At 40.5% G+C, this 25,430-nt stretch overlaps 1 protein-coding gene across 5 annotated transcripts in view; it reads right to left on the reverse strand.

The window, feature by feature from the left end:
* Nucleotides 1-25,430, reverse strand: part of DST (dystonin) — a 268,181-nt gene that overhangs the window by 178,599 nt on the left and 64,152 nt on the right. For all 5 annotated transcript variants that reach the window (XM_037393117.1, XM_037393114.1, XM_037393116.1 and 2 more), the window contains exons 3-5: nt 11,285-11,374; nt 8,368-8,445; nt 5,757-5,849 (exon numbers count right to left, since the gene is read on the reverse strand). In XM_037393117.1, coding sequence (XP_037249014.1) covers nt 5,757-5,849; nt 8,368-8,445; nt 11,285-11,374 — 261 coding nt within the window. The remainder of the gene's footprint in view (nt 1-5,756; nt 5,850-8,367; nt 8,446-11,284; nt 11,375-25,430) is intronic.

The raw sequence follows: 25,430 nt of genomic DNA on the forward strand, positions 1-25,430 counted from the left end.
CCCAGACAGGTAAAAGTTTAACAGCTGATCTGCTGGACCAAATGAACAGTCCATACACTGCTTTGGGGCAGACTGACAACGGATGCATTTTGCTGGAAGGTTTATGGGGAGTCAGCAGCAAAAAAAAGTATTTGCTGGCTGACAAGAGGAATGTGAAGAGGTTACATGTGCCCCAGGGAGGCCTGAGAGAAAGCAACCATCTGGCCAGTGGGGGCTGGATGGTGCTGTAACATCTGGACAAAAACGTTACTGACTGGAGCCTTCAAAAGCAGCATCCTGCAAAGAGGCCTGACAGCAGGGAGCGGGGGAGAATGGAAGGAAAAGTGTTTCATGGCAATTCCCGAGCTTCAAAATGATGATGAAACTGAAATAGAAAAAGTCTACTGACTCATGACTTTGAAGCTCCAGAAAGTTTTTAAGGTCTGAGTTCACAAAGGTCTTATTTTAGATGCCTGAAAGTTTAAAGTTTCAGGTTTTGCTTTGTTTTGGCATGTTCTTGTCAACCAACTGCAAGCTATTCTAAATATTTAACATTTGTTAAATTAAAGAATGTTTGCAGTTTTTTTGAATTGAATTGAAAATTGAAAAGAAATAATCACCAATTTTCACTGAAATTATCCTACTAAAATTGTGATTACTTACTGAGGCCAAATTCTCCCTTCATTTATAGTTGCTTATGTCCAATGTCATAATGTACTAGGTGTTAAAGAAGGGTATTTATACATACAGCCTATAATTTTACAAAACACTGTGACCTGTTTTAACACATTCTCCAGGTGCCAGGAAAATAACTTCCAGTAGTTATGGCATTATGAAACTGAATTTCAAAAAAGCCACATATTATTAAAGGCATGTGAAATGCATACATTGAAAGTTTGCCTAAAACCTAACAACATACATGTCTCCAGGATTTTCAACACACACAGGATAAACTATTTTCCAACATGTTCAACTCAATAAACCACCAGATTTCCCATACCATCTTTTCTGTATCTTATATGTAATTATTTGGGATACAGAAGATTTCTGGACTTGTGCAGCTGCAGAAGTCAGTGGTATAACTACAGAACAACATCTATATTCATCTAATTATGGGTACCAAGTCAAAGAGCTATAACCATCTCTAGGCATAATTCAGATGCAAGAGAAATGCAATCCTCAAATGTGTATAATTTTTTATTTTTGTTCATCATGTTTTTCCCCTAAAACATTCCTAAATCCATTCCAATACGTAGAAGGATTTTCTGTTTTGAGGAAGTATTAGCCTCCAGATAAGTGCCATGACTCAAGAGAAACAAGAAGCCACAAACAGCAGCCAAAAAAAAATCCCTGTAATCTTGACTACCTCCCAGGCTGCAGTGTTAGTAGAATACAGATAAATGATGGAGCAGAGGCAGTAACATCACATGGCAAACAGCTCCTTATACTCACAAAGAAATTAACTACTTATGCAAATGCTGTTGTTTTTTTTTTTAAATTAAGGAAAAATTAAAGAAATTAAGTGGTAGTTCAGATTAAGACACCCCAACATAGGTGTCCACACATTCATGTTTACACGCTGGCTAGGTCCTGAAGAGACGGTTTTAGCCAGTGGAGGCAGGATGTAGTTTCCTGAACGTGGGCTTCTAGAGCAATTTGAGATATCCTGCTATATCCCACCTGGCCTCCAGCTGCAACCTAGAAGAGCATGGGTCTCTCATAGATCTGCTGTCTCATCAGAGAACTCCACATGCATGTCCTGGATACTCTAGCACACCTCAGATGTCACTCAAATCCCAGGTGTCTTTAGGAAACCGAATGAAAAGCCCTGGAGAGCTAGTTAGTAAAACCAACGGATCTTGAACAGCAATGTTTCACACCCTGAAGTAGAGGCATAGGAAGAAAGTCAATTGACCATCCAGAACATCTGAGACACTTGTAACTAACTGAGATATCTACACGGGAATAGCACGTATACCACAGGACCTAAGGAAACTTGCTTCCCACTGCATATGCTACTGAATATGATGTGTCATCTCAGATCACACTAAGCACCTATGCTGCACAACTGAATAGCTCAGTAGGTGCTCTAGGCCAGTGATCTGAATTGCTCGACCAGCCTCACACACTTGCCCTGGCTTCAGCTGGAATAGAGTTAATTTTCTTCTTAGTAGCTGGTGCAGTGCTGCATTTTGAATTAGGTGTAAAAACAATGCTGATGGGACAGTGATGTTTTTAGTTGTTGCTGGGTGGTGGTTGTGCTAGGTCAACAACTTTTTAGTTTCTCAGGCCGTGCCAGCGAGAGGGCTGGAGGGGAGTGGGAAGCTGGGAGGGGACCAGCTGGGTCAGCCGACCTGACTAGCCCAAGAGGTATTCCATGTGACAGAACATCATGCTCAGTATATAAACTGGGAGGGCTGGCTGGGGCTGGGGCATCATTGCTTGGGGACTGGCTGGGCATCGGTCAGCGGGTGGTGAGCAGTTGTGCTGTGTCACTAGTATTCTCTTCTCTCTTCCCTTTGGATTTCATTCCTCTCCCCTTGCCCCCCTCCTTTTAATTACAAGTTAGTATTATTAATATTGTGTTTTATTTTATTTTATTTCAATTATTGAATTGTTCTTATCTCAACCCTCGAGTTTTACATTCCTTTCCGACTCTCCACCTCATCCCTCTGGGTGAGGGCTAAGTGAGTGAGAAGCTGTGCGGTACTTAATAACCGGCTGGGGTTAAACCACACCACCACTGTACTGGCTAGCCCTCCAGGCCTCAAATCTGTTGCTACGCATGTTTACCACCATTTAAGATGCAGTTTATCTTGCCTGATCTGTCTCTTCCCAGATGACAGTGGGTCTCCCATAAGACCTACATCATGTTTCTTGTACTCATGTGGGTGTCTCATAAATCTCCAACACCACAGATAGATGTCTGCTTAGTCAAATGGAACGAGCCTCTGGTAGCTGGTTAGTTGACTCACTCTCTAGGCTATACTAGCTGTATAGACTAACCCTCTATCATTCAGATTATCAGATTAGAGGGAAAGTATAGACATTTAATATATATGAACATGGCTCCCCATAAGCACCTGCCTTTAGGTGTCTTAATTTCAAACTGAATCTCATCACAACTTTCCCAATACCTATAGGATTACTCCATGCACAAACAGAGTTGTTGTCATGAAGCTTCATCCCTTTGTGAAGACTCTGCTGTTAAGACTTTTCTGTTCAGACTCTTCCCTCATTCAAAATCTAAGTGAAGACAAAAAAATGTAAGGTGTAAGTATGCACATTCTTCTGAACCTCCTTATCAATTCTGAGCCCATATCAGCCATATACAGGCGTCAATGACACCACATTGCCATGTACTTCAAAAGAAGTGGCATACAGGCAAACATCGGGGTCGCACATACTAGCACAGAGGATGCCTCTTACCTCACTTTACAAATCCCTTCTGCACTCAGTGTAGGTACTGTAGCCATCAATAGCAAAAAGACAAAAAGTATTTTTTAAAAAAATCTTGTTCTTCAGTTACTCCATATTTACTAATGAGGCTTAATATTTAGTCCAAGAATCACTAGTCATTCTTAAAATCATTTTTACACTTATTTTTAAGATACTATTTTGAAAAGGAAAAAAAAGCTCACCAATAGGACAAACAGCATCCTGGGGCACATCAAACACTCTATAAATCAGCTGGTCAAGAATGGCGCTTATCCGCCTGTATTCAGCTTTGGTGCAGCCCCACCTTGAGTAGCGTGGCAGTTCTGGGCCCCACAATTTCAGAATTAAATAAAGTCCCTGAATGCGTCCACAGAGGGGCAACAAAGCTGGTGAAAGAGCTGGAAGGAATGTCCTGTAAGGAGTGGCTAAGGACTTGGCCTTGTCTTGTTTGGAGAAAAGGAGGTTGAGAGGCAACCTCTTTGCTCTCTGCAGCTTCCCAGGGAAGGGAATTGGAGAGGGAGGTGCCGAGCTCTCCTCCCCAGTTTCCAGTGATGGAACACATGGGAATGGTTCAAAGCTGTGCCAGGGGTGGGGTTACACTGGACATTAGGAAGCATTTTTTGACTGAGAGGGTGGTCAAACACTGGAACAGGCTTCCTAGAGAGGTGGTTGATGCCCCAAGCCTGTCAGTGTTTAAAAGGCATTTGGACAATGCTCTTAATAACATGCTTTAGCTTTCGGTCAGCCCTGAAGTGGTCAGTTGGACTAGGTATTTACAGATCATTTCCAGCTGAAGTATTCTGTTCTATTCTGACAGATCTGCAAGATCTGAATTGTATTGGTAGACGTTGAGTTGGTAGTTATTGGAGGTCAGGACAGAGTGAAGTAAGCATGTTTCAGCTACAATTTAAATGCTTCAACAAATTTCACATGGAGCTGGCTACCTACAGGGGAAACTCCTTGTCACAACAGTTCACTTGAGTTAGTTATTTTATAATATAATATAGTTTATTTTATATAAATGTTTTTTCTTCTCATCATTTTTTACAGCTGTAACTAGTAACACTAACTTTCATGACTTCTTAAAAGCACCCAGAACTGTGCCAGATGTCCTGTGCTTCAGCTAGTGAGAAAAACTAAAAACTTCATCCTGCAAAAATCTATTATTTAGGTTCAGAAAGATAAAACATACATCAAGTAAAGGTTTAACATCCTCTACCAGCCTCTATTAATAAGCAGTTAATAACCTTTATTTCTTAAAACACAGCAACATTCAGTCACCCACCTAATTCTGTGGGTCATGCTTAAATATATTTAAGCCCGGGCTTCTTCCTCCATATAACTGTGCAGGAGCAAAGATTGGCACGACAGGGAGGAGCTGAGGGCACTTAGGTCCTCACTAGTGGCGAGCAATCAGTGGTTTCTCTCCTGCCCTGTGCACTGGCCTGGGCTAAGCCGTGCAGGCTGTTTAGACCAGGGCCACATTGGCCCTATTCATGTCTTTTATTCCTTGTTAGGATTTGCAGAAAGGCAAATTAGATCCTAGTAGCCTTTCTGGTTTCGGGTTGTTTTCAGAAGTTTTTTTCCAGTCATAAATCCAGTGCAGGATATTTCTAAGTGAACCAGGCTTTTTATGTGATCGTGTAATTTTCTAAACATCTAAAATGCCTGCACAGCAGGGAGTTTATCGCTAACAATGACACAGTCACTAAATGGGAATTATCTGTCATCTGAATTACATCATCTACAGCCACGGCCATTATGAAAGCCTCATTTTGAGAAGCAATTTAACACCAGACACTGTAAGCCTGCATTATACTGTACACAATCCCACCGGTGTACAACAACCAGAGTGCCACCTAGTGTGACCTGCGTTACCATCGCTGGGGCTAAAAACAGACGCTGAAGTGTTACGAACTGCCTGAAAAGGCTGACAGTAGTACCTCAGATCCAAAGAAATTCAGATCCAAAATGAAAAAAGATTTAAAACTTTTTAATATATTTTGATACTCAGAAGAAGAAGTCTGTAGAATAAAACAAGGCTGGTTTATCCAAACACTGGAAGGAATACATTAACTATTGTCTTTAACTATGTTCAGAACTGATCCCGTTTTTCTCTCACTTCACAGGCAGGAAATTAGCAAACAAACACCACCTTCGGAGTCAGTTTACATCATAAAATAAGATGCATCATCAAAGCCATCAAATACACGTTAGAGAACAGACCTAATTTATTTTTTTTCACAGTCTATATGGAGTTCTGTCTAAGTTGACACATCCATTGTAACTGTATGGAAGAATCTGACTGAAAACATACTGTCAAGCAAAACCAGGCTTACCTGAAAGTGCAAAATTATGGTCCATATCAACCCCAAAGTCAATTTGGGATTCCCATCTGTTATGTCATCATTTCTAATGTTCACCAGTTTCACCTGTCATCATGGAAAGAAAATACAGACAAAACTGAAATAAATGTGCCACAAATACATGCTGCATTACACAGGCACAACTATAAAGGATTAATTACTCACTTCCTGAGCCTACTCTGTTGGGTTTTTTTCAGTTCTCCAAAGCAGAGAGGAATTGTACTCTGGCTGTAACCGGCCTGCCAGGAATTGCCCTCTCCCACCCACACTGAGATGAGAAGATTCCTCAGCTCTCACTGTGCCAGCAGATCTGCTCCCTGTGCCAAATACCCTTCACCTCGGTCCTTGTCAGAAGGGGAAGTTATGATAGAAGGGAAAAGGATAACAATAATATGATGATCCGTAACTGGTGTATCAGTCTCAGGGCAAAGCAGAGACCTGGTAAACTATCACTGCCTTTCTTCCTCCCACCATTTTCCTGCAACAAAGCAGGAATTCAACAGCAGGAGAACTAACTTGCTAAAACAAAATGGTCTTGCTTGATAAAACCAGGAATTTAGTATCACATTAAAATAACCAATGGCTTAATAATGACAACGATTACTATCGCTTCTGCTGCTGTACTCATTCACATTGCTATAAACATGAAATGGTTAACAGGATTAAAACAAAGGCTGAAATTATTGCCACTCTCATAAACTCACATCCAAAGTGAGTTCAATAATTCCTCTTTTTTTGTCATATTTTTTATTACATTTAATTTCTCTATATGTATTATGCATCCATATAGCCTAGCAATTAAAGATGACTCAGCTAAAAGGCATTTTATGCTTGTATTAGTAAAGTTACATGCATGTGCTTTTTACGTATACCCTGCTATCAACTGAACAAGCAAAGGCATGTCATTCTCTTGATCTGCAGACATCATCCTAACTATTAGGAAAAAAACCCCAAAATATATCAAAACCATTCTTTCTGGAAGAGAGTGTATTCCACAGTTCAAAAAAGAAATTAAAACCAAATCTAAATGTTTTTCTCCCACTGCACTATACAAACTGCTTTTGTTTGGCAAATTTCAACAAGATAGTCAAATAGGCCTTATTTTTTTTTCTTCATTGTTTTCTCCCAAGTCAGGCTTCAAAATTACCAATATATAGGCTCGCTCTGTCTTACAATCACAACAAAGCATTGTATTTGAAGGTTATACCGCCAACCTGAGCAAGTTACCTCCTAAATACAGTTTAGAAACACCTAATAGGAGGCTGAAACTTTAATCAAATGCAAGTTCCACTGACAACTTGCCAAGGAGACCAAAGCCCAAAAGCTTTTGTATAGTAAAGTACAGCCATCTTCATGAAACTGAGAGGCTAAAGAGAGCACAAAAATCCTCAGATCACAACCAATGGCTGCATGATGGAGACTTGCAGCTCCCAACCACGCACACATATTCACAAACATGAGGATGACCTGATCATACAACTCCTGTATTTTAATACATACAGTCTGTCGTGCATAAGTAAGGCACAGTGCAGCACAAGTCCAAAGGTCTTGCTGCATAAAAATGCCACTGTCATTTCAAGTAGCCATACATTTACTTCATAGCGTGTTCGCTCAATGGCTCACTTAGGTTAACAGAAGTTTGCTTTGAACTCAGCAAAGCAGGATTGAGTTCTCAGTACATACACATCACTTGGTGTCCCGAAAGACAGTTTGCGATTTCACTCAAAATACGAAAAGACATTAATTTTTATAACCAAATTAAGTATCTGTCTGTGGTTTGCTACCTCAATTTTTTTCAAACCTTTTAACTAGCAAATTAAATTTTTAAAAAATTAAAAAACCAACCAATCAAAAAACAGATTTCCAGTGTCATTGATTTGGATGGGATAGATAGGGAGGTACAGTTTTTCCTTCCATGTTTTGGACATTTTTTATTACTGCCATTTTGCAAAGGGAGAAAACAAAAATCCTGTAAGTGTTTAAAAGAAATTTAAAAGCAGAAAGAAACTCACAGCAGTGGAGAACTGCCCAGCAGTGTGTGTTTCAAGTGTTTGGCTTAAGGGTGACACAGGTGGAATTAAGCCTGAATCTTCCACAGCCCAGGTGACTGCTGCCTTTCAAGGGCACCAGTTTTACTTACATGAGGATCAAGGCTTGAGAAAGTTTTCCCAAAACAAATATAATCAAACCAAGGAAATCCCATACAACATTCTAATTTCTTTTGACTCTGAAATTTCACACTAAAAATTAGACTGTGAACAAAACTGCATACCAGCTAGTGTCTGGGCAACATGAAAGATAGTTAAATCTACTATAAGCAACTCCCGAGGACCTTCCTCATTATTTTCTCCTCTTTAACATCATATACCACACAGAGTGTGTTGATGTTATTGCTCACAGAAGGGTTATGTAAAGTTACCTTTGCTACATCTCTCTTAACCATCTCAAGCGCAAGATCAAGCCACGTCTACACCAGCAGCTGTTACACAGCATGCACAAAAGACCAACCTGGGCATATTTTTTATTTATCAGCTAGAGGAGACATACTTTTCATTATCATTATTCACTAAAATTTTCACCATACCTGGCGTTTTTTCAAATAGTCAAGTGCAATTTGGACGTTCTGGAGTCTGTGAAAACGCATCCGACCTTTTTCTCGGGGCTAAAATCGGAAAACAATAGTTATGAGATCACAACATCAGACACAAGAACAAACAGTCTGATTTAAAAGATACCACGTAAAATATCTGAATTACTACAGTTTTAATGAAGTCAATATCCTTGGTAGAAAAGTGTGCTTTAACAAATATATTTTTTTTAAACTGTAGTTGAAATTCTTCAGCACAGTGGATGGCAAGCACACTGCAACTTTGATCCATGCAGGCTGATAGCTGTTTCTCTGTCGAGTACTATTATGGCCAAGAGGGCTACAAAAGGCTCTACATGAATCTACCCACAGAAACTAAACCACAATATATTACTATAAAAGATTTACAGTATATTAAGCAAAGTAAAATATAAGTAATGTCATGGATGTTTATGTTGCTCTGGTAAAATCTGTGATGGAAAAGCTTACCTCTGTATGCAACTTTATGATATAATGTTGCTTCTTTATGGTATGACTGCATAATCATTATGACAGATACATATTTGTTTAAAGCATTTAATAAAGATAATACCTTCCTCCAAACAGAATAATACAACATATACAGCCCCAGAGCATAAGTGTAAACTCTTGACTTGGGTAGAACTTTATAAAGCATGAAAAAATCTAAGTCACTCTTCTCAAAGCAAAGTCAAAACTAACAAGAAGAAACTGTAAAATAAGCATGAGTGGTATGTTAATGAAAACGCAGCAAAACTGCATGCAGTTAGTGTAAAATCACCAAGAAGAAGAATCACACAGAAAAAGCATACTTTACTTAGCTGATCAGCAATGGGAAAGCAGTTAAATTTATATCATCATCATCATATTCAAATCCTTCTATTCTTCTTCCTTATTTCAGATTTTTCACAAACTTTCACAGCAATAAACTGAAGCGGACTACAATTGCTAGGGATCAGCCATGAATATGAGTATTTCCTCAGACAATCACCGCGAAACACACAGATAAGCCCAAGCTTTCCTCAACTGCCTTTTTTTTCCCCCTGTGGAGTATCAGATGCTTGCCAAAAGGAAACATGAGAAAATGGAGTTGAATAAGAAGCATAAACTAAAACACAAAGAATTTTTCATTTCTGTTACAGAAACTTCTATTTAGCCCCTTGTTTTTCACACTGATAGCCCAGGATCAAGCCCTGCAGCCCTTGCTACCAAGCAGCTTCCCTGGATGGAACAAAGGACTGCAGACCTGGAACTTGGTTTTCCACAACAAAGTGGGTATAATAAATCCCAAACTATATAGTTAGGTATGGCATCCCAGAGGGGAAGTATTTTTTTTAAAATGTACAGCTAAAATGCAGCATTTTGAGTTACGTTACGCCCACCAAAAACCCACACAAATTCTACTGAAATCACAACTGCAACGCAACACGCAGGGAGCCAAGCAGGCGCTCTGGCCCTATGACAGCAAGTTGCTTTAGCAAACACTGATAATGCAAGGTCTACAAAGGCATGAAACGGCTCACTTGCACTAACAAGCACTCAGCATTTTATACTTTATAAGTAGATATTTCCCTTCTGGATGGTTAACGTACAGTGAAACAGTAATTCGGCATTTGTTGTGAGAAAGATAAACCCTGCATACAGTCCATATACTTAGGAGCCACTACACAGTGCTGTCACTTAATCTCTGCTTTGACAAAATAACTATTACATTTGATAAATTCTGGCAAATAGATCTACACATCTGAATTACTTCATTTCAAAGTATCATCCAATATTATCTCAAATACACTGTGGGTGCATTAGACTGGTGTTTGTAATTAAGACAAATCAATTTGTTGCCATTGACTTCACTAAGAGCCTTCAAGCCTTTGTCTAAATGACTTGTATAGGGACAATACTGTTTGCAAGTAAAAAAAAAACCAAACTTGGTTTAATGGAATTATGGTATTCCCCTATTTATTATTAAAAGATTATTTTATAACATCTTCACAATGCTGTCCAGTACATATTTGCACCATTTGTACAGTTTAGCGAAAGAAAACAAGCAGAAATCTTGAACATCTGCGTTTTAGCTGTTCACAAAAAGGCTGAATAAAAATTTGTCTTTACCATACCTCCATCATAAACGTATGTATCCTGGTTTACCAACGTGAGTTCTTTATTCCTTTCTACAACACACTACCGCAGCACACCAAACTAAGAATTTACATTAGCAGACACCACACTTCAAACACTACATTAGTACAGTTATGGGGGTCGGCACCTACCCCCTTATCCTCATCCTCCACATCCTCATGCTGTTCATTTGCGCATGCTTCTGTTGAACTCACCAACCGTAAGGTCTTCAAAAAATCTCGCTCTCTTGGCTAATGAATATAACAGACAGGAGACAGGACAGCAAAAACACAAGACAGACCACAAATGAAAAGAAGAGCATGAAAAGAAGAACATAATGAAGAGAACAAATACCAAGCAAGGGAAGTAATGCTCACAAAGAAAGGAAATGACACCTGAGGAGCGTGTTAGACAATTTCAGGGACATTAAATCCTTGCTATTTGTAAGTTACTCCCTTTAATGCGAAGGGATATTAAGCATCCAATACTTGTTAAAAGAAAAATTGTAAAGAAAAGGGAAGAACAGAAAAAATAGCGCATTACCCTATTAAGAAAGGAAGTCTCACTGACCACAAGAAATGAAGAGAACAGGTTGCATTCCCCCATGGAATTCACAGTGGAATATTTTACCAACAGAAATATAACTTGTGTCCTTGGTATCGAGTCACAGATTATGGAAAATATAAAAGAAACCTCCAGCAGTCAATACACAGTTAACAAACAGAGCAAATGTATATATAACAAACCAGAACCACTGCGTTCTGATCTAAAATCTTACCAAGGTGTCTCCGGAAAGGACTTCTAAAAGTGAGATCAAGTTATGTCCATCTCTTAGGTCTTCATATAGGTCATTCACGTGCTTTCGAACCTGCACAAATAAATGCAAAAATTAAATAGAGGATCCCCATTTACACCTGAGAATTCACACTCAATGTATTAACGCATAACTTTTAATAAGCTAATAAACCTCAGATATACCTCAGCATGGCTTTTCAAATTTATTCACTTCCATGACAAATTTACAAACCCAAATTAATTGTAACAGGCAAAATACACATCTATGCTTCCACTCACACAGTTCCATTACATTTTATTTCACTTTACTGAAAAGGAAATCAGTATGAAGTTATAGGTAATGAATGCCTATTGTAATGAAAAAATCAGCATCTGACAACTCAAATGATACCAGATACCCACCTATTTGGACCTAAATAATGACCACTAACAGACACTGGTTAGATGCAATGAATGTACAAAAATACACACAACATATATGTTATCCTCTGCATGCGTGTTCCCTGGAGTCCAGCCAAAAGTTAATGCACTTTCAAGTTTGCAATAGCAATGCAACTGCACTTAATGCAGTTGTTACTAATCAAAGCATACCCTCTACCAATTAACAACATGTTTTGTCACCTCAGATTTCCCAGTATTCAGTGAGTTTTCCCAATGGCTCATGCATCCACCCTACACACCATACCGAAGAAATATGAGATTAGATTGATCTAGTGAAGGCAGGACACACACAGCCCTTCCCAGCGGCTGCACCAGGCAGAGGTCGGTGCTGCCTACCCTACCACCAGCAGCCACCAACCCAGCCCATCCCCTCCTGCCGTCCCCCCGCTAACGCATGGTCAGTCTTGGCCAGCAGAGCTCACTCGACTAAACCAGGCTGAGAAAGGCCAGCAGGCCCTCTGAGGTGAACCATGAGCAGGGGAGCAGATGTAATGCCAAGAGAGACAGCCAAAAGCCCTAACTTTTCGGACAGGCACAACAAAGCCGGCCTGTGGAGAGACATTTCCCAAGTTCCTGTTCCTTCGCATTAGTTTATCTGAAATAAATAATATACCAGTTTCAGACAGCTGCTCTTTAAACGTGAAACAAAGGACCTCATTTCTCGGAAGCAGACATTTTTGACATTGCCAGCCAGGGCAGAGGTTGAGGGCTTTCCTGCTACAATCTCATACTGGTGGTTCCCTGGCATTCCCACTAAGGCACCAGATCAGAAACTTCCTAAGCTTACAGAGGATAAAACACAACATCAGAAATTTCTTTAAAGTAATCACCCCTGCCAGAGGTGAACTGTAATTCTGATGCGCAACGTATGGGAGACTCCTCTGACTGCCAGCATTTCTGTGTGTATGACAAAGACAGCAGGAATTGACACAGATCTTCGACTTTACACAACGGTTCTATCTACCTGACCTTTGGGGGAATTTCTACATCCGTCCTGTTGAACACATAACTGTTTCCACGCTGGTGATCAGCTTCATAAATGCTTTTTAGTTCAGGTTTTCTTACTTTTAAACACAAAATCACCCTGCAATCTCTTTTCACAAAGACCATCATCTAAACTGAGAATAATATAAATGAGAATAATATTTACGCTCGTGCTGAAGACTAGCCAGAACAAGTCAGCTAGAAGACTGGTCCATAAGGAATTACAATTGACAGTATTTTCCAAAATGTTTATACAGACTCTGCGTATGCAATCAAGTTATATACCGGTCCTCTTCTACATAGCTTTACACACTCACACATGTACACAAAATAATATAGCTTTAATATTAGTTGCAATTTTAAAAAAAAATAATCCTGTAAGCAATTCATTTAAAAGAAAAGTTCCAAGAGAAAAATTCACTGGTAATACTGAAGTACTGTTAAGCTGAACAAAGAAACAGAACAGATGTTCTCCTGCTATGAAATTTCATTATGCTAAATGCTTAAAAGACGATAAGCACGAAGGTCTTTTTCACCCAAAACAATTATGGCTTTATTTTTCTATTCAAAGCACTACACCAAAGCAAGTGCTCAACTCTTTCCAACAAAAGCAGGCAAGTTTACTTCACAAGAAAACCCTGTGAGAGGGTTCCCCACCTCTCTCTGCCCTGCCAGCCAGGACGTGCCACTCTCCACTCCCCTTGAAAAAGCAGAATCCCAAGCCAGAGCCGATAGATCCACAGTGCAGGCTGGTGGCCAGAGGCATGGAAGGACACCAGGTTAAGCACAGACGAAGGGGGTGTACATCTAAAAGAAACTGCACCAGCACAGCTGAAGAACTATCTGTGCAGCACCAAGTCAACACCCGCATTCATTCCAAGGTAGAACTCTTGGGAGTTGCCCAACATGCAGGTATCTGAATTGTGGGATGAGAAAATACTGCTGTTTGTTATCCATCTGCTTTTATTTTCCATTATATGCAGAAGAATTTTGTTATTTGGCTGGTCTGTCTCTCGCAACACACATTTGTTGACCTTCTGTTTGTTTCTTATACTCTGATGTTTCCAAAGCATTACAAAGAGAACCATCTTCCCCAACTTATCTTTCTAGAAATCACAGACGCCTCAGAGATGAACTCATACTGTGTATGAAGAGTGGCACAGAGCTGTCAAAACAGAAGAACCAGCAGTACACCTTAGACGTCTGTCTCAGTTCTGCCTTTGGCTGACAATTACTGTGAGAACTAATTATTTAGGACACTATGCTGGTATGCTGATACACGGCAAGATCTTAAGGAATTTCTTCCAATACTCTGAGCAGCAGATGTGCACCTAAAAAGATGCATTTGGGCAACTGAGGTACAGCAAGCATGTTCACTCAAAGCAGCAGATCACTTCTTTTAAACAGAGCATCTTGTGCTTCTCAATATTTCCTACATTGCCACTTAATGAAAAGCTGGCAAAATCATCTCTCTTTATCACTTGGTCAAGTCTTGTCTCTCAACATATAGAATGAATTCTTAGATCTTCAACTCACAAGAAATAAATATTACTATTTCATTGCTGGTTTGCTGCCACATTCAGAACACGTAATACCACAAGTACTAGATGCAGATGGGTGTCCCTGGAAGTATCTCTGGGATCTGCTGAGCCCCATGGCATTTCAGAACAGTTCCTGTGGTTTTTCAATAAGAAAATCACAGAACTGTTAGCCCTACATTTTTGTAAGGTCCACATGCGAAGTAGGTTACATGCTGCCTCAGGCAACTTTCTGCAGTATACCCACGTGAGTGCAGCAGATTTGATAACTTGGACATGAGAAGTTCTTTAAGAAAGACGGGGGAGATACTGAGTGGCTGAGGGGCATCTAACAAAATTTAAACAAGAAAAGCAAAACGGCTTCATCAAAGGGAGACGGGGAGAATTGAAGGCACTGTTTAAAAGTGATTCATCTTCTGATTTTCATCTTCTGGCATGTATACTATGATGTTTGTGGTAAGGAAAGCTCCCTCCCCTTTCATATAAGCATGAGATATTTTCATATCATACTTCTCCAGTAAGCTTAAGCTTTGCAGTCTAGTGCCTTGGGGAACCTGCACTACCACTAGTAAAAAACAGCTTTTAAAACTGCAGCAGTCACAGAGCTGCAATCTTGCCCCCGGACTCCAGCATGTGAGACGCTTACAAATGAAGACCGTGAAGATGGCTGCTGCCTCCGAAAGCTTGCAATCTAATACGCCACATAACTTGCATAGTTTTATCATGCCGTTCAGCTGACACATCTGGTTGTCCTTACCATCAAGTTGCTATCGGTTTCAACCTCATGTATGGTTCTGCTTCGCCAGTTAAAGTCCCTGGCCTGCCTTGCTTGGCTTCCTCCTCTGTCGGCTGGTGTTGCAGCAAATCTGTCACCACTGCCTTCCGTCTGCCTGGTTCTCGTTTCCACCAACAGGGAACGAAGGCATGATTCAGCTGCCTGGGTGCGCACCTGGAAGGCTGTTTTCTGTCTATGTTCAGCGGGTATGCCACTTGGCCTCCACTTGCTCCTCCAGAAGGACTAAGGTTTGCCCAAGTCCTACTGGCCAGTCCCCACAGATGTCTGTCCTGAATACCCTTACACATCTCCAGCAGCCCTAGATTCCCATGCTTCGGGAACTGAACCTGCACATAGCTATCTCTATTTTTGTCATGGGTCATAGCAAAAAACAAGCCATCTCCTACCGCAAGCCTGTTACTTGTATTTTTTTTTTCCTGACATTATTAGCTGTGTCATGCTCATACTGGAAAAAAATCTATAGTTTTATATAATAAAGCCACAGGCTGCTTATGGTTGTATGGCTAAAAGGGGAAGGACTGTCCCTTCTGCTTCTGCAAGCAAAAGCAGCTTGGTCTTAGAAAAGGATTGACAGAAGATGCACAGGTTCAAGTACAGTAAGAAGGTCGGTCACTCTCTCTCTCTCACACTGCTATAGCTCTATTTTTCAGTAGGGACTGTTGCCATAGGGTGAGGGGTACTGGTTTTAAACAAAAAGAGGACAGTTTTAGACTAGATATAAAGACAAAATTTTTCACAGTGAAGGTGGTGAAACATTGGCACAGGCTGCCCAGAGAGGTGGTAGATGCCCCATCCCTGGAAACATTGAAGGTCAGGCTGGACAGGGCTCTGAGCAGCTTCACCTAGTTGAAGACGTCCCTGCTTACTGCAGGGGAGCTACACCAAATGACTTCTAAGGTCTCGTCCAACCCAAACTATTCTGTGATTCTATGATGATTCTATGAAAACACACAAGAATCACACCTGGTTTTCTATTCAGAAGTAAAAGTGGCAGGAAAACAGGGTTGTGGTCCTTTCCGTGTGTACAGTGGGTGCGCACCTAGCATACGTGTAAAGAGACCTCAACAGACATTTGTGTCAAGGTACAGCACGCTCCAGACTAGCACCTAAAACGCAAGGGACTACATTCTTGACTGAAGAGTGTAGGAAGGAGCAGAAACAAACATTAATGTGCTGCAGAATCCAGAGTCTAGACAAAAGAGGCAGGGGAGAGAACATGATCAGATCAGGCAGGAATAACTACAAGTAACTCCCATATACCGGAGGCCTCCAGGAACTCCCCAGGGGAGGCGAAGCAACTGCCATAGCCCTGGCAGGCTGTAGGGCTTGGAAACAAAGCAGTTTTGTGCTCAAACACTTACAAGATTATCCATTTTTACAGGGTAAGGAAAGCAGACTACTGTAATCAAGTATCTTAAAACATCAGGAGTGTCCTTATCTACATTATAATTAAGCTGAACTGATCATTATGAGAACACACCAAATTAGACCCTTTTCTTACAGTTTGCAGAACAGGCAAAATTCAGATCAAATCTGAATCACGTTTAATCTGAAAAACCGAAGTTCAGCTAACAGTCCTTTACAAAAGTCAGTGCCATCCCCAGGCGTTATCAAGAATTATAACATTACGGATCCAACAGGGGCTTTTCAGACCACATAGCCTGGGAAAGTCTTTTCAAGTACTGCTTTCCTCGTTTCTGGAAACGACGTTAATTAAATGCTGGGCACAGACATAAAGCTTTACTGCTTTTCCAAAGGAAAATGGGATAAGGCTCAAAAGTTAGAACTGTAAAGGGTGTGTTTGGGAAAAAAAAGAGTCAGGCCTTAATTACTACTGAGGTCACTGGTAAGTCCAAATGACAGCTGGCACAAGGCCACTGTGAGTTTCACCGTAAACTTCAAATTTATTCTTTAAGAATCTGATCCAATGCCCATGGAAAAAAAGGTCCCTTAAGACTTCTATTCACTTCAGCTACAGTAAAATGCTTTCCTCCAGGATAATACACACAGATAGTAAAGAGCTCATAATTACACCGGTTCACAGAAAATGCCATCAGCATTCAGACCACTGAAAAACTGCTGTGGCCACTGCATGAGGTCCTGACATCCCAATGAGTTTCCCTAATATTTCAGCTTCCTAAAAATGTACTGAAGCTTGCTCTTAAAGGACAAGTTGTATTAAAAGTGCTACCCATGAGGAAGTTTTCTGTAAGTTTTGAAAATCTGTATGTTTTAGTCCTTCGCCTTTGAAAAAAATAAGGTGTTATCATGGCAGTTCTAACTGCATGATAACAAATAAACATATGGCATGAGTAAAGAATAAACTCCCCACAATACAGGAAGTTGTATTTATGTACAAAAATAAAGGTTTACTGTGCTAACACATGCAGCATGATTTAAGAGAAATGCTCTTAAAATTCTCAGCAATTTGTAACAAGATCCATGCAGCATCTAATTGTTAAAATATCAGATCTGTTAAAATATTCCCATGACTGATCTGCCAAGCAGGGCTGCTTCTTCAAACATCTTCAAGACTATTTATTTTGCTTTACAGACTTCTTATAGATTCCCCCATGTAAAGCACACAAGTGTTGTGCAATGCGCTGCTGGGCCACTCCACCTTGGGTAATTTCCATCCCAACGGGCTGCTCAGCACAGCCAGGTGCTGAGCTGTGGTCCATGGCCAACCTGATGTCATGCCAAGAGATCAGGGAGCCGAAGCAGTTATGTGCAGACTGACATCCTCCCGTTGAGTCTCTCATGTTCTTCAATCTCCTTACTTTAAACCAGGTTTTTTTTTTCTGGGGCAAAAAAACCCAAACAACCCTCCAAATACACACCCTGGTCACCATCCTTGTTTTGTACTGAATCCTATAAGAAGCTTCACCCATTCTGTAAAATAAACAAGCACACGAGTTTTGGCAGAATTTAATCACTGGGTAACCCTGCGCCAGTGCCGTGCAGGCGCAGCTCTGCCAGGGGACAGGCGCAGAGGGCAGGCAGCCCGAGTGCTGGGCTGCATGCAGATGGTGCTGTTCACTCGCCTCCGCATGCTCCAGCCTGGACACCCAGGACACCAGTTTGCTTCTCCGGGCCCATCAGTGCGGGCCCACAGCCAGGGCTGATGGAGAGATGGCACGAGGGGAGAAACGTGTGCCCAGGCTCTTGTGTGTGCCTGTTCGCTCGCAAGCAACGTTTGGCAAATCCAGCTTTAGGTTCACTGCTCCAAAACTCACTTTCACTCTTCTCTTTTGCTCGCCAGTCTGATACTCCACTCTGCAGGAAACATTTCTTGGAGTTCACTGAAAAGAAGTAGTTCTTTATTTCACACTCAGGGGTGGTTTTCTAGCTATTTGACTTTGTTCCTGGATATTAATTCTCCAAAATCACAGACACCGCTAATGCTACTCCATTTCATTAAATTCCTTTATGATTTCAAATACTCATACTAAGTCACATTTAAACAAGTCTCTTGTACAGAGCGAGCTCAACACCTCTGATCTGTCTTTATAACAGATGTTTTCTAACTGAAGATTCATCCTTCATTGCATTCTTGGCTTCATACTTTACTTTCTCATCTGGCCAATGCTCAACACTTCAGTAGCATGAGAACTTCGCGATTTTAACACCCATTTTACGTTCCACCCCTCCAAAGCCCTGTCCTTGTAACTAAAAGCCTAGATCAGTCAAATTTTCTAAATTTTTTTCTTTTACCTTAACCTTCACATTTCCTCCAGACAACTCGATCATCTGATTAACCCATTCCTTTTGCATACTCTATTTTGCATTTTGCCCCCAGCCTTCAATTATTTCACGTCTCTGCATAACTTTTAATAATTATTAAGAAAAGATACCTGTATGGCTTGAAGGTAAATATACTGTTGCTCAATTAAAAATAAAATAAAATAAAATAAAATCAGGCCATTGCTAAATCTTGCCGTTACATTTTGCTTCTTATCTTCGTATACTTAGTTTCACGAAATGCATTCCAATGTTCTCCTAATCCCCAAATCAGCAAGTATGGAAGCAGGTGCATAATCCTACGTATATAGCAGTAGGACATAAACATGCACATCCATGAGTCCTTTTGTGGATTTCAGTAGTTGCCCGATATCTGAAACAACATTATTGTAACAGAACAAATGTAACCAAATGTCCTAAATGTCAAAAATCCTTCTTTCTACCTCCTACAGACAAATAAATCTCGTCTCCACTCCACCTCACACATCAAATATTTTTGAAGAATGGGCTGAAAGGTTCTCTCCAACCAAATACCTCAAAATACCCCCATGGGTCTCATTCTGCTTATTCCTCTTCATTATCACAGCACTACCCTCACTTTTTATCACTCGCACAGCCTCGGTTGGCTGCTTATAAAACTCTGCATACTGAGATCAGAAAATCCATCTGAGCGGAGCCCATGTTGCGTTAATTCACAAGCTCAGCAGAAATGGGTATCTACTAACATAACATGGACATTATTCCATTATTGCTACCATTTAAAATCCTAAAATATTAAAGTTACAGAAATGTCCAGCCACCTTTACTTATCTGCTTCATCAAATCAACCTTCACTCTGCAGGCAGTTCCCAGTGAGCACAAGGGACAGATGCCCACAGATGGCATATGTTATGCGAGGTCCCAAGTGGCTACATACATGCTCTCAGCCCATTAACACTTCTTGCACCAGTTGCGATTTTAAAGCACAGCATGTCCGTCTCTCTTCCCTCTTCTGCACTTCAGTAACCTTTTATAATTTCTCCTCACTGCGTTACTCTTTGTTCAGGTGTTTTTTTGTATAAGACTGAAGATACTTATAAATCTTAGAAAAACAAAACCAAACAAAACAAAAAACAAACCAGCCAACCAAAAAACCCTAAAAAAAGCATTATAAAACCCTCTTGACACCTCTGTCACAGTTTTTAGCTGTTATGAGATACATCTTCAGCACGTATTACTGATACTTGAAGTGTGACTCACAACTTGCCTAAAGCCTCACTCGTGACGTTTATTCTGTCCCCTTTTAAAAATATTTTATTTACAAAGGCATAAATACAGATTAATGAAAAATACAAAGCAAATATCACTAAGCTTCACTTTACACTGTAGCCCGCTGAAACAGGACATTCTCACTGGAACTGTAGGATTGATGCAGACTGAAACCAGTAATTTCATGAAAATACAAGCTTTGGTAAAAAACTTCATAGTGATCAGGCTCTAAGACTTAAAAGTTGAATATTATTTTGCCAGATAAGGCTGGGCCTTACAAGGCTGTCACAGAATAATACAACTGTAAGGCTAAAAAGGACTGATCACTTCATCCAACCCAGTGCAATGGAGAAGACTGAGTTTGCCTAGAACACGCCAGAGATGCTTCTCTTAATTTATTTTTAAAAATTCCAGTGAAGGAAACGTAACATGTAATACATATATTTCAGTGTGTTACTATGTTTACTTGCTTTTTGGAGAGGGGGATTTTTCCTTGCTAATCTTCAGACTAAATAATCTTCTGTAAATCAAACTGAATTTTTTGTCGTCCCTCCCCTTACAGCCTGACTTCAGAAAACACTTGCTCACCAGCTTCTGCATAACCACCTTTTACAGACTGAGGACATGCTATCACGTCTCCCTTCAGTCTTCTCTGTTTCAAACTAAACAAACTCAAATTATCACCACCTGTCCTTGATCTTCCAAAAAAATGTACTTTCTTACTGCTTTATTACAGACAGCTACAAACCTCTGCTTGTCACAAAGATCAGGAGTTGCACAGCCAGGTGGAGTTTCACAGCCACGTGCCCACAAGCACGCTGGTGTGTCTACGAAAAGGCAGAATTACAAGCTTGTCCCCTAAGCACCATGCTGGCCCACAAGCAGGGTGCAGAGCTCATCTGTAGTTCTTGGAGCTCCCCGGGCTTAGGCCAATGCAGCCCACTGCAGGCAACAGACCCTGTAACATTCGGGGCAGAGCAAGGGTGACACTTCTTGCTGACAACATGACAAAAGGCCTGAACCAGAGAAAAGCACAGCATTACAGAAACAGGGGCTTCACTACAAGGATGAAGTGACAGAGCTTGAATCCTCCCTTGAGGATGCAACACAGCAAGGGCAGCAGGCACGTGAATGCCATCTCTGGATGGAAGGAAGATGGGCCCTTGCTCATGGGTGTAGCCTCCCAGAGCCAGATGATGATGATGCAGCATGGGATGGCAGCCAGGACTAGCTGCAGTTGCAGCTGTTACTGATGCCGATATCAAAGCAAACTCTATCTGGGATCCTTTTGTTCAAATTTTGTGACAGTAATCTGCTAATGAAACTAAATGTGGCGGCATGTCAGAAAACGTAGATACACCATGTACACCACTTCCCCTTTGTCCACCTGTTTTCAAAGCCTAGATGTCCCATGGTCTTCCCAAGGAAAGAAGTTACTCTGCAAGGTCTGCAACTCCCCTGCTGGGAGAGTAACTTCTGTAACTTCTGCTGGGGAGAGAGGTATTATGCTTACTGTAACTGCAGACTCCTAGGAGTCCCCCGTCCTCTCTGAAATCTTACAGAATGATACAATGTTATAAATCACTTCAATTAATTCCTAACTATCGGGTGAATAAAGCTCTGCAACCAGACAGCACATAACTCAGCTGAATATTCTTTGATCAACTCTCGCCTTATTTGAATTTCACCCTCATAGTCTTAAAACATGTTTTGCCAAGTCAGTATTTTGTAGACTGAAGAGGTCGGAGTAATTCAGACTTATCTACACCATTCAATACTATTTCTCATTTATCTTCCTTGGTAATACATCCATACTTGCTTCTTCTTCATCTTCTGACATAATTACAGAACCTTTCTCCTGTGGACGCTTCTGGACCTTTTACTTGTCTGATTTTACCCCACCATGCTTGGCCAACTCCTTTATACAAATCTTTAGTTCTGCTGCCCTTATTTCCACTTCTTGTATGGCTCTGTTGTACTTCACACATCTTTTAAAAGCAGCAGTATATTCTATACCATGCCTCTTATCTGTCCTGCCTGTCTGCAGCCTGCCTTTGTGCCTCCAACACAAACACCTTCAATGACTGCCAGGTCTCCTGCATTTCTCCCTCTCTTGGATTACTTCCCCAGGAGACCCTACCTATTGCTTTCCCCAGTTCTGCTGCTTAGAAGTTCATTGTCCTCTTTCTACTTCTCACTCCTCTCTTTGCAAAATCCCAGGCTCACCTTTGAAAGTAATCACTTGCTGTTAAGTTACCTTCCCTTTTTAAACTTTGAAGCAGTCCCTCCCAATCAGTCGAGACCCAGCTAACTAGCAGCTTTGCTAGCTACTTTCTCAATCTGACAGGCTGACGGCCTCTCTGGCTGGCACTTAGATGCATGTCCACACCAGAGGCAGCCACCTCAACTCCTGCAGCAGGCAGGGAACAGAACAGCAAGTATGGCCTCACTTGCTTTGCACACCTGCTTGGGGACAAGCTGAGCTGCACCACAGAAATGTCTCTCTCTCTTGCATGGGCTACTGAAGGCATTTTTGTGGGTGTCCAAATGCAGACCTCCACATCTGCTCCTCCTGTCAGTTATGAGGATACGTGATTTTTCCCCATTGCTACACAGTCCTGTCTTCCAAGGCTAGTTAGTGACCAAAAATCTACTGTTGACTTCCTTGTTCCAGTTCAACGTCTTGAATCAACAGCAACCACCGTCCCCTTCTGTTCTATCTTTGCCCAGACACACACCATGGTATTTCTGTTATACAGCCCACCCAGTTTTCTTCACCCTTCATGCTTCCAACTTCCCCTCACCTTTCCAGACCTGTACTATGTGCTGCCAAATGTAGCTTATCAGGCATAAATTGTTTAAAAGTATGCAAATGTCCTGCTAATAACATCAAACTGCCAATAAATCTGGCTTTCACAGCTTAAAACTACAGGGATACAGTAACTCTGACCAAAGGCAATACACTCTACATGTGCCTAAAGCAGGTAAAATGCAAGGTTGGCAGGCAGAATGTTTTTCTGATTAAAGTCAAGATACTCTAGGTACAGGAGGATTTCAAACATTATGTACTATCTTTACACTTCCCCATTCAAAGCATCACAAATGCCTTTAACAGATAAAACATGCTTCTTTATAGGAAAAACATGTTTACTCTGATGCCTTCTTTTAGGTCCTCACGCAGTCACACATCTATGTTACCTCAGGGCAAGCCTAGCTTTCCAAATTATACAAAATATTGCTGTAGAACGAAATATTTAGGTAATATTTATGACTGAATGTTTGAAGTTGCTCACTGTCTGGAGTCCATGTACTGGGACAAATACTACTCCCACTGGAGGCAATGGCACAGTTACACTGGTCCCATGGGAGTTCCATTAAACCATAGCATTTCTAAACTGATATATAAATGATTATTAAGTACAGATACATCAAAAGTATACAGATAAAAAATAATTCCATGAATAATTAACAATTAATAAGCCAACACTTAATTGCAAATGGTATAATTTTATCTCTTGCAATCTCTAAGGAATAAATAATATTAAATAAAATCTATGCTGAGAGCTAACTGCAAACAATGAACCCGCAGAAAGAGAATTAATTAATACATTAATGTATCAGTCCACCATAGGGGACATACTGATTCTAGTGGTTCTATTTCATGACACAGTAATCTCACAGTAGACCTAATTCTCCTTACACTCATTTTTTCATATATGAGCATGTCTATAAAACAATTTCAAAAAATCAAACCACCACAATAAAAGGGATCACAAAAGCATACACTCAACTGGTTCAATAGCATTGCATGCCATAAAAATATCAACGGGCTCGAGCTATCGTCTATTTCATGCATATTTAATTTACTCTCTTCAATTACTCTCTTTCCTGCTCCCAATTAGTCATGAAATCTCAATGCATTGAAGAGGATCAAATAAACTTGAAGTCTGTGGCACAGCTTTTATTGACTCAGATTTATTTATTTATTTGCTTGCAAAGAGACTTTTGTGATGCAGTTTATCATTAGCCTTTAAAGCTTTGCACAATTTCCTCCTCTTTTTCAGCTTTAACTTCTGGCATTCTGTCACTACTTTTTCTCACCGTCTCCTGGTTACCTTCCTCCCTCATCTAAACTTTGATTAAACACCAGAGTCCTGCGTTTCCTTGCTGATCTGCTTTGCAAACAGCTACAGATTATACTCAGCAGATGAAAGATGCTGTGCTGTTTAAGTACAAGATTTTTAAAAAACTTGCATGCAAGTGTGCATAAACTATAATTGTGCATATTTCCAGGGATAAAACAAAAACAAGTATTCCTTACACCATTAACTAATGATCTTCTTCAAGAATGATTTTTCTCTGTTTTTCCGAAAGACCATGTCTCAATGAAAAAAAAACACTTTTAAGACCTTTTAGAATAGTCCTGAACACACAACAGCAAAAATTTTTAGGATAAAAGCTGAAATATTCTTCTGTCTACCAAACAGACAGTAGGTCTTACGGAACAACTGAAAAACAAAATAGAGAAGGAAATAGTGATACTTCAGCTGCACCCAATGCCTAATGCAAGCTGCGTGTCATGTTGGATGTGGGCTTTTACAGGATCTGCTCCCAACCCAGTTTGCAGCAGCTGTCAGAATTAACATAGACTCATTGAGATGCACTAGCACAGCAAGCAAACATAGTCTTACTTTCCTTAACACAGCAGGGAGGAGGGGGAAAAAAACCTAAAAAACCCACTGTTTTTTCCAACTATGTTTCAAAAATGAAAGGTGTTAAATTGAGACTTTTTTTAAACTGTCACTACCATTAGTGCCTCATCTCTTTAAATAAATATAAATGTAAAAGCTAAAAAGTGTTAATTTCTGCAAGAGGAAGAAATAGGGAATTTTAAATGACAGATTAATGGAATGGCTAAAATAAAAAAGATACTGCAGAGTAGCGCTGTCTCTAAGACGATAACCACTAGTGTCAGTAAAGGGACAACCTTCAGCAAGGGAATGACTGTGCTGTATCAGGAGCTGTCCCTCTGCCATTACCGGCATACCTGAACATTTCACAAGGCAATCGACCTAAGTGGCCATTTGCAAACCATGTGCTCCCTGAAGGACGCACAAGAATCAATAACTTCAGGTTTCTGTTCTGAATTATTCAGTCTTCACACAACAAAAGCTGTTCTCTCTCTCTCTCTCTAATGCGCCATCACTGCAACGCAGTACATGATTTTGAGCATGGGGCTTTAAAACAAGTTTTTAAAGGATTTTGTCCTGCTACTTATAAAAGTTTTCTTGCTCGTAAGACCTTCAGAAGTGACTTTTGGAGCAGCTAATGACTCCACAGGGATGCTGCCCCTTGCTCCCGTCACTAACATGTTTCTACCA

This window comes from Falco rusticolus, chromosome 6, assembly GCF_015220075.1.
Source record: "Falco rusticolus isolate bFalRus1 chromosome 6, bFalRus1.pri, whole genome shotgun sequence".
NCBI lineage: Eukaryota > Metazoa > Chordata > Aves > Falconiformes > Falconidae > Falco > Falco rusticolus.